This window comes from Furipterus horrens, unplaced genomic scaffold (assembly GCF_987537825.1).
Source record: "Furipterus horrens unplaced genomic scaffold, mFurHor1.1.pri manual_scaffold_11, whole genome shotgun sequence".
In the NCBI taxonomy this organism is placed as follows: domain Eukaryota; kingdom Metazoa; phylum Chordata; class Mammalia; order Chiroptera; family Furipteridae; genus Furipterus; species Furipterus horrens.
In genome coordinates, this window is record NW_028327181.1 from 18154243 (window position 1) to 18164655 (window position 10413).

The window sequence follows — 10413 nt, forward strand, 5'->3', positions numbered from 1 at the left end:
GGAGGCTCCGAGGTGAGCAGGAGGCTGGGTCTCTCCCTCCTCCCAGGTCCTGGCTTGCCCAGCCAGAGCGGGTGCTCAGGAGAGGAACCATTGGGTAAAATGATGCCCAGGCAGCAGGCCTCAATAAATTCTCCTCTCATTTGATTTAGATTCTGGGCGCCTTCAAACAAATTAATCTCAATTTCATTTGTCCAGAGAATAAAGTAAATTAGCTTCTCTGATCCTTTTTTCCCCTTGCAGGCATTTGCACTTATCACAAGATAAATGTGTGTGTCTGGCTCTGCCTGTGACCAGGCCCCACAGCCTAGGCCTGGACAGTAGAGGAAAACAGGTCATGCAGAAAAATGGAATCTAGGCCTGGGTCTGTCATTTCCTTGCCTGGTCAACTGTACCAAGCCCCTTCTGCCCCCGGGCCTTAGTGCTTTCATTTGTAAAATGAGAAGCATGACTTGAACATTCCAAGCAACTTTTGAGACCTGCTACCTGTGACACCAGGAATCACGAGAGGATGTAGGTGCCCACCTCCTGGACACAGGACCCCATAGAATGTGGCATCTCATCGTGGACGCACACAGAGATTGCTGTACTGGTGTCGGGCAGTATTTTCACCAACTCAGCACGCATTTAAAAGCAAATCACAGGTGCAAATGGATGTCCCATCATGATGACTCAATGACTTTGCCCAGCATGTCTGGGAGGAACCAGGGCTTTGGATCCAGCCAGGCTGGCTCCCTCTCTACCTGAGTGGAGGTCCCTGGGCATTTTCCTTGAGCTTCAGCTCCTCATGAGACAATAAGGCATTGCACACGGGAAAGTCTCCTGGCCTGTCTCTCCTCTTCCCAAGAATTTTGCTTTCATAGAGGAATCGCTGCAAATTAGCAGTTGGAAGCAATAAGTAGAATGTTTTCTCGCTAGTAACTTTCTGAAAGCAGAAGTCTTCCCAAGCGGTGGTGATGGACATGAGCCCCCGTCAAGACTCTGGAAGGGAGAGAGGGAAGGAAGGGAACGCTGAGGGCTGAGCACTTCGGGTGGGCCTTCCAGTCCCACCCCAACCTCTCCCAGCCTCCATCCGTGTCCACGATGAGGTGGCAGGTGGAATGAACGGACCTGCAGACCCGGAGCCAGGAGACCGTGGTGCAAATCCCAGACGACTCCACTCCTGGCTGGTGACATGGAGCCGTCTGCTCCCCTCTCTGGGCTGTAGGCTGCTCTGCTGGGTTCGGCAGGACGGCTCCTCCTGCCTCAGGGCAGGCCACTCCTTCTGGGTTAACAGATCACAGTTCTTCCAGCAGGAGGGGCTGGGTTGTGTGAGTCACATTGACATCCGTGATTTTCACCACGGGCCCGGGAATCCGTGGTGGGAGGTCACACGTGGGTGGCTTCTCTATATTACAGTCAGAAATTGTCCTGCAGACCAGCCTTTCCAACACATTTCTGTCCCGTGGCTGCCCTCTAGTGGCAAGAGGTGGTGGCGAGTAAATGAGGGGCGTGTGTAAACCAGGAACCTCTCAAGCGCACCTGTTTGGATTTCAGGTGACAGGCAGATACGAGAAGTGTGTACGGGAGCTTGCTGAAGCCATCAAACCCAGCTACAGCCCCAAGGCCGTGAAAGAGTAGCTGACCTACAGCGCCTGCCCACCACGGAAGGCACCTCTGCCCACAGCACATCAGCAGGTATGACAGGCTTTCCACTTCCAAGTTCTCCATGATGATGCCCTGATAACGTTGCTGTCTGGATTGATTTTTAAGTGTCCAGGCAGTGAGGATGGAATGAGGTATGAGGTTTCCTTCTCAGGTGATGGAAATATTTTGGAACTAGATAGGGGTGATGGTTACAAAATTGTGAATGTACTAAATGCCACTGAATTGTACACGTTAAAATGGTTAATTTTATGTTATGTGAATTTTACCTCTATTTTTTAAAAATCCCAGGCAATGATTGTGCAGGTTGAGTTGAAGTTAGACAGATGGGATGCCTTGTCCTGAGGTTCCTCACTTCTTCATTTAGACTGTTAGCAACTTAAGGGTAAGCGTGGGAGTATGTGCACTAGTGGGAGAAGGTGAGGCTGATCTAGAGTCACTGGATAGCCACGGGCAGAGAGAAAGTCACTGGATCTATCAGCTTGGTTAGACTGCAGTCTCGTTATTCAGTCAGACACAACCTGGGTATTGTTCTGAGGGTGTTTTGTAGATGTGATTAAAGTCCATAATAATCAGTTAACTAATCAAGTGAGATTACCCTAGATAATCCTGGTCGGCCTGATTTAATCAACCAAAAGGCCCTATGAGCAGAGCTGAGGCTTGCCCAGTGAGAAAGTTCTGTCTGTGGACAGAAGCTCCAGCCCATGCCTGAGAGGCCTGAGCGTTCCAGTCTGCCCTTCCTGGCAGCCTGCTCTACAGAATTCAGACTTGTCTATCCAGCTCCCATAATCATTTAAGTCAATTCCTTGTACTAAATCTCTTAATATATATTCTGCTGTTTTTGCTTTTCTGGTTGGACCCTGACTGATATAAATTCTGGTACTAGAGGTGGTACCAGTACTAAGAAATGAATTCTGCAAAGCAGTAGGATACAACGTCAACAAACAAAAATCAGTTGCATTTTTGTACACTAATAATAAACAATCTGAAAAGAAAACTAAACAATTTTATTTATAATAGCATCAAAAAGAATAAAATGCTTAGGAATTAACCAAAGAAGCAATGAAAACTATAAAACATTGGTGAAAGAAATTAAAATAAGATATAAATATTAATAAATAGAAAGACAACCAAACTGTTCATGGATTGGAAGACTTAATATCATTAAGATGTCAATACTGCCCTGAGCAATTTACAGATTTGATACAATCCCAATCAAAATCCCAATGATGTTTTTTACAGAAATAGAAAAATCTAACCAAAAATTCATATGGCATCTCAAGGACCCCTGAATAGTCAAAACAATCTTGGACAAGAATGAAGTTAGGGGACTTATACTTCCTGATTTCAAAACTTAACACAAAGCTATGGTAATAAAAACAGTATGATACTGGCATAAAGACAGACACACACACCAGTGAAAAGGAACAGAGACCCCAGAGGTAACCCTTACATATATTGTAAAATGATTTTCGACAAGGGTGTCAAGACCGCTCAGTGGGAGGAAGGACATCCTTTTCGACAATGGTGCTGGGACAACTGGATTCCTATGTGCAAAAGAATGAAGGTGGACCCTTACTCACTATATACAAATATTAGCTCAAAATGGATCAAAGTCCTTAACATAGAGCTAAAACTGTATAACTCTTAGAGGAAAATAGAGGGGAAATCTTCATGACATTGGATTTGGCAGTGATATCTTGGATGTGGCACCGAAAGCACCAGCAACAAAAGAAAAAAATAGATAAGTTAGACTGCGTTAACATTAAAAGCTTTTGTGCATCAAGGCATACTATCAACAGGTAAAAAGACGACCAACAGGGTGCAAGAAAATATTTGCAAATCCAATATCTGATAAAGGGTTAATATCTAGAATATATTTAAAATTCCTAAAATTCATTCAATAACTAAAAAAACAACCTATTAAAATACATAAAGGATTTGAATAGCTATTTCTCCAAATATATGTGCAGGGGTGGTCAAAAGTAGGTTTACAGTTGTAATACAAATAAACAGTACATTAATTAATAAATAGTAATACAAGAATAAGCTGTGTTTTGTGTACTCATCACTGTAAACCCACTTTTGCCCACCCCTGTGTAAAATGTCCAATAACACATGAAAAGATGCTTAACATCATTAATCATTAGAGAAGTACAAATCAAAAGTACATTGAGACACCATCTCACACTCATTAGGATGACTATTATTTGAAAGAAAAAAACAGATGCGAACACGTACTGGTGACAATGTGGAAAACCGGCACCCCGTGCATTGTTGGTGGGGGTGGGAACGGCGCTGGTGCTGCGGAGCCCGGCTGCGGTTTCTCCAAAAATTAGACAAAGAGCTACCATGTGATGCAGCGATTCTGCTTCTAGGTATATACCCGACAGAACTGAAAGCAGGGATACCACAAATAAATGCATGAACAAAAGTGGCCTATACATACAATAACGCAGTATCATTCAGGCTTTAAAAACAACGAAGTTCCGACACGTGCTGCAACACGGATGAAACTTGAGAGCATTTCACCATAAAAAAAAAAGTTTTTAAACTTTTTTTACAAGTTGCATAATGTTTGACATGTAGATGGGCTCTTATTTATTTAATTATTCCCCTACCATAGACCCTAAGCTATCCATTTATTCACTCATTCATCCCTTGCTATTCCAAATGATGCTGGGATAAATGTTTGAATGGCTAAATGGTCTTATTTTTACTGTTTTCTTTAGGCTAGGTTTCAAGAAATGGAATTCACTGTGTTAAAGAGCATGAGCCTCTTGTTAAGCACTGGGGACGGCCTGAGAGCCTATCCTATTTGTAGGCTGACAAGTTAGCCAACCTCTGTCTCATGGGTGCTGACAGACACGGCGACCCTGGGTCAGAGACCAGGACAGTTGGTTAGAGCAATAGTAGCAACCAGAGTGCCACCAGCATTTTCTTGCAGCGATTCCCAAGCTGCAGTTCCCAGAGGGCAAAGCAAAGAAGGCCAGGTGACTGCTCTGGCCACTTTCCCATGAGTATATGGCCCCACCAGCCACTGATCAACCTGGCCAACAGAGGCTGCACCAGATCAGTTCCGTGTATCTCACAGCTTTTCATGGGGTTCGTCCACAGCGCTTCAAAGAGCAGAAGGAGCACAACCTGCAGAGGTAACCTCAATCCTGCCCATCAGGGTTTTCCACCCAACAGGCTGGACAAATCCCATAAGCTGTCAAGGTCTTTCTCAAATATTGACCTTTCCACTTGGCCTCGGTCATTCATCCAGGAAAAAAAGCGTTAATGAGACATTGTCCAGCCTCTAATTTGGCCCACATGAGGAAGTCTAGAAAAATCTATCATCTATACAAACCCCAGGCTGGGAGTTCACACTGACCTGAATGCCTCCAGGCCCAACGTGGTACCATTGGTCACTTCAGCTAAAGTCAGGGATAGATGTGCTCACCTTTTCTAATCACATGGCTACCATCTCAGGCATAACTACCCACAGAGCACACATAGATGATATGGATCCAGGAAGCTCCCCTGAGTAAGGTTAGCCTCGTTTTAGTGAACTCTCCGCAGTTGTCTGTGGGCTACCTAATGGTGTTTATTTATACGCATGGAGGTCTTATGACCACCGCGTAGTTGCAAGAGACTGTTTTAGGGAGACTGGCAAGTTCATGCCTGGCTTTCACATAGTCATCAGCGCAAATGTGGTACCCCTAGAAAGAAAGTGTTGACAAGTGTTTGGTTTCCCCAAGTGGGACCTACATTGGTTGGGGCATGGGTTGAAAGTACCTTCAATGTGGCCTCCTAGCCAGCTTACAGGCCTTTGGGTTCCCAGTTTAGTTTGAATAATTAAGTCTAATCCTTGTATTTGGAAGGACTTCTCAGGGCAGTCTGTCCCATCCATCCTGTTTGCCCATGCCACCAGCTGCCTGGCACTCATCTTCCCCACCAATGAGTGACTGAGGTCTGTAAGAATGGGGGGTTGGGAAGACATCCGGTGGTACTGCAAGTGTTTTCCCTAGAAGATATAGGAGCCAGGGATATCCCTGCATTTCCAGTCGTCGTCGGCAGCGGTCCGTCTCGAGAGACGATGGTGTAGCTTCTTAAGAGTCTATCTGCACCGCTGAGAATGGTTGTGCAGTCCGACTCGGGAGTGACACGGTATCTGTCTCCTCCCGTGTTGAATTGACATCTTGCGATGACGCTGGAGTGTCCTCTCCAGTGAAGCTGAAGCTACAGAGCCTGGGCAGGGTGATATGGAGGGTCTGCTGTTGCCCATGCAGCAGACCCCCCCTCTCTTCGCAGCTGAAGGGTCCAAGGGAAAGACGGAGTCAATACAGCTTGGCTTCAGGTGCGCCGCAGGAGTTGCCGGTGTTGACTACAACGTCAAACCGCCTTAGGGACTCCGGCTCCAGATTTTCTGTCGGGGTTTACTCCCTTAGCCTTTCCCCTGAAGAGGTATGCCGCAAGGCAGCGGAGGTTTTTTGGAGTCAGAGTTTTCCTTCTCTGATGTGCCCTGACTGGAAGATTGAACCAGCGACACTTAGCTCGCAGGCCGACGCTCAATCCACTGAGCCAAACCAGCCAGGACTTGCATTTCCAGTAGACACCTGGTAAGGTTAGTAGGAACAGTGATCACATTGTGGTCAAAGCCATCTGGTCAGGGAGAAGGCAAACTCTGAAATAGTCTCACTTAAGATGCTTGCTGAAGTTGGGAAGAACTGCACCAGGACATTCATATTCAAAAGAAAGGCTCCAGAGGCAATTGTGAAACAAGATCATTAATGATGAACGCCTCTCCCCATCTCCTGGGGTCAAGGGCATTTCCTACCTAGGTGCCAAAGTTGCAGCTCCCTCTCCAATATACCAGTGTAGCTAAATTCTAGTAGCTCCAACATCACCTCTTATTTTTCCAGCACTCCCTTTCTCAAAACCAAACCTTTGTTTGGAAGGGTCAGTTGCAAACTGACCCATTACATTCCCCCCTTTGTCCCGCCTGAGCTGCCATAAGGGGTCTCAGGGAGCCATGTACTCACCCAAGTGGGCTTTGTCTTTGTGACCCAAGGCCATGTCAGTCCAACAAGAGAATTCAAGTGGCTGACGCAAAATCAAGCTTGAATTCTGAGGCCCTGTTTCGGCTGGGCTGTCCTCACCAGAAGATAGATTTGCTAACCTGGCTGGGCTGGAACTGCTCTTCAGGAAGAGAAAGAAGGAACATGCCCAGGAATAGTCAAATCTGAATCCTCAAATTCCCAAATAGGTCCTTATGACCTTCTTACCACTTTCATCCAGGAAACGGCCCTTTTAATTTTATTTTTTAAGATTTTATTTATTTATTTTTAGAGAAGGGAGGGAGAAAGAGAGAGAAACATGGATGTGTGATAGATACATTGATAGGCTGCCTCTCGCACACCCCCAGACTGGGACCTGGCCCACAACCCAGGCAGGTGCCCTGACTGGGAATCGAAGCAGCAACCTTTTGGTTTGCAAGCTGGCACTCAATCCACTGAGCCACACCAGCCAGGGTAGAAATGACCTTTTTAGAGACAGCTGCACTCAGTAACCAAACTGCTCTACGAAAGTGTGCGGGAGGTAGAGTCAGAAACCTTTTTGAGTTGATTTTTGAGGAGGCATTCCAGTGCTGGATGACTTCAGATGCCTGTGGATGGCAGGGAATGCGGAAGGTCCCCTGAATACCTTGACTGCCAGCCCATCATTGAGGAGCTTTGTGATCAAAGGTGCACCCTGGTCACACTGAAAATGGCCCAGAGAGCCAAAGACAACACACCGATCAGTGTCAAAGGCCACAATGATGTGCCTCAAGTTGGCTGATTAGACGGGAACAGCAGCTCCATGAACAGCAGCTCCATAACCTGTAAAAGTGTCAACGGTGGGGAGGCACCGTCAATAGCCCGAAGCGGATGTCAGAGATAGGATGGAGTTAATCTGCCATGAGCAGGCTGGGGTGTGCCCTGCGCATGCAAGGGGACCTCCTTCTGTGCTGGAGCCAGCCCCCGGCAGGAAATCACAAGCTTGTCGTGCAGTGGGAGTCTCTGCATCAGGAACAGTTTTTCCTTGGTGGCCAGTCCACAACGGGGATGTGTCCCCATGCCCGGCACAATGATCCAGGTGGGGCTGGTGGCGCAATCAACAGCCTACTCTAGTTGATCTCCTCTGAGAACAGGCTTCTATCGTGGGCATCTAACATGAGTCAACCAGCCACAGTTTATTTCCACAGCCCATGGCCCCAAAGAGGGGTATCTTTCATCTGCTGGTTTGAGGTTCTCTAAGTGGCAGACCAAACAACTAGGCTGTTGGCAACAGCCCAAGAGTCAGTAAAAACACGCTAAGGTTTACCACGTGGCGTATTGACCCAGGGCTATACGACTAGCCTTGAATTCTACCTACTGAGTGGAGAGACTCATCTATTTTCAGGTCTAGGTAGCACTGCTGAGGGTGAACGACAGCGCAGCAGCCCAGGGGACACCCCAGCTTTCCACTTAGTTGACCCATTGGTGAACCAGGCCCTGGTATTTCAGGAACTCGAGGTCACCGTTGAGCCAGTGTCTTTGCTTTGGTGGAGTCGGAATATGAGTTTTCTCCCAAAGGATTTGTTGCCTTTTTTTTTTTTTAAGATTTTATTTATTTATTTATTTTCAGAGCAAGGGGAAGGGAGGAAGAAAGGGAGAGAAACATTGACTGGTTGCCTGCTGCACGCTCTCAGCTGGGGAACTGGCTCGCAACCCAGGCATGTACCCTGACTGGGAATCGAACTGGTGACCTTTCGGTTTGCAGGGTGATGCTCTTTCTGCTGAGTCACATCAGCCAGGGCTAGCTGCCATTTTTTCATGCAAAGCTGACGTGTCACTTGGGTCAGGCCAGCTATTTTTGAATGTACCGTTTTCAGTGCACAAGCAAGGCTTTTTCATGGGTTAGGTGGTCAGTTTCAATAAGAGCCTAGTATTAAGTTTTTCAAAGGGGCATACCTGCTGACTGTGTCATGGCAGGACGTCCAAAACACCGAGGTCGCCTCTGGGTACATTCCGCTTCCCTTTGCCAGGGGCTCCAATTAGCATACTCATCAGTCACAGAGACTTATGTGGCTTAACAGGGTCATTGGATTGTAGGGCCCCAAAGAGTGGGTCACAGCTTGCTGGGCAGCTTCCAGTGCAGTCTGTTGGTTTGGGTCCTGCTCAAAGTGTACTGGTCTGCGGGTTAGCCGATATAAAAGGACCAAGTAGGATGCCCAAGTGAGGCAATACCGACTCTGATACCTGATTCCAAGGTGCCAGGCCTCCTTTTTGGGGAGTGGTGGTGGATAAAGGGCAAGTTGCAGATTTTCCTTGACTGTTGGAGAGAGAAAGCGTTGTGAGTCTAATCACATAGTCCCAAGTCCCTGAATTTGGTCAGGGTTCATCAGTCCCCCTGCCACTAAAAGAGGTGCCAACCATTCAGTCACGTACTTCATCAAGCGCCTACTAGGTGTCAGGTATTGGGGCTACAGCAGTGGAACCAGACAGGGTGATGTGATTGGGGGGTGTGGGGAAAGGATGGAGGTGCTCCTTTAAAAGTGATGCCATTGAGCGGAGCCCTGAAGGAGGAGCAGTGGAGGAGACAGCAGGTGCAAAGGCCCAGAGGGAGGAAAGGACTTTGACAGGTGGGAGGCATAAAGAGGAGGCCGCCTGGCTGCCTCACGGGTCTGTTAAGAGGGTGGAATGAGATGTGGATGTCAGTCTTTGTCAATCAAGGGGCTGACTCCAAACAGCTCGGGAAGACTGGCTCACTAGATCTCCCAGGGCCGGGAAAGCCCAGGATCCCACCAGCGGCTAGGAGGCTCCTCAGGAAACAGTATAGACATACCTCGATTTATTGCGCTTTGCTTTACTGTGTTTCACAGATGTGGTTCGTTTTTTTTCATTTGTTTTTGGTTTTACAAATTGAAGGCAAGACCCCCCCACCAGGAAAAAGATTCTGACTTGCCTTATTGCGGGGGTCTGGAACCGAACCCACAATGTCTTCAAGGTAAGCCTGTGTTGAGGGTGCATGTCCAGACACGCAGCCAGGGAGAGGCAAAGAGGAGGGAGGCAGGGGTGGGGGTGGGGGGATGATGGAGAAGCCAGGGGAGAGGCCCCTGTGCCGGGCTGTGGGAGTCTCAGTCTCCATTTCTTAGCCCTGAAGTTTTTCCACGAACACTCAAGCCCATGCCAGTCCCATCACTCAGCTCCTGGGGTTAACAGCTAAGCAGGATGACGTTTCTGTATCTTCCTGGTTTTCTCAACTCTGTTCTGAAGCTGGAGAGTAGGGCAAGTCCCTGCTGTGCGTTCCCGGATGGAGACAAGTTAGCAAGGACAGTCGGAGCTGTGTTCTTTCTGGGGGCGGGGCGGATTCCAGGTGCTCCTGCCCCAGGCATCTTCGCTGAAAGCATTTTTGCCACATAACTAATTGGCCATAAGGCAATTTCACCGTAAACAATGTCAGAATGAAAAATAAAAGGGATATTAAAAAGCCCATAATAGAACGTGAAAAATGTAGTAACAAAAATTTAAAAACATTATTGCAAAAAAGACTGTGCAGTCTTTCGTTCATAGAGCAATACAGTCTTTTGCTTAGTGATGCGTCTCCTCATTCAGCGTTGCATTTTTCTTTCTTTTCCACTAAAATTTCTTCATGAACAGGTATCAGTTTCTAGCTGAAGATTCAATACTTAATGCTCTTAAGGACTACTGTGAAGTTGCTGCAGCCCTTTAATATTTGCCATAGCTTGGTGAAATTTTTTGGTTT

At 47.2% G+C, this 10413-nt stretch overlaps 1 protein-coding gene across 1 annotated transcript in view; it reads left to right on the top strand.

The window, feature by feature from the left end:
- UPB1 (beta-ureidopropionase 1) overlaps positions 1–9647 on the top strand; it is a 34477-nt gene extending 24830 nt beyond the window's left edge. Inside the window, 2 exon segments of the mRNA XM_090290996.1 lie at positions 1534–1674; positions 9576–9647. Of these exon segments, the coding sequence (XP_090147122.1) occupies positions 1534–1617 (84 nt within the window). The 3' untranslated portion in view covers positions 1618–1674; positions 9576–9647.
- The last annotated feature ends 766 nt before the right edge of the window (positions 9648–10413 follow it).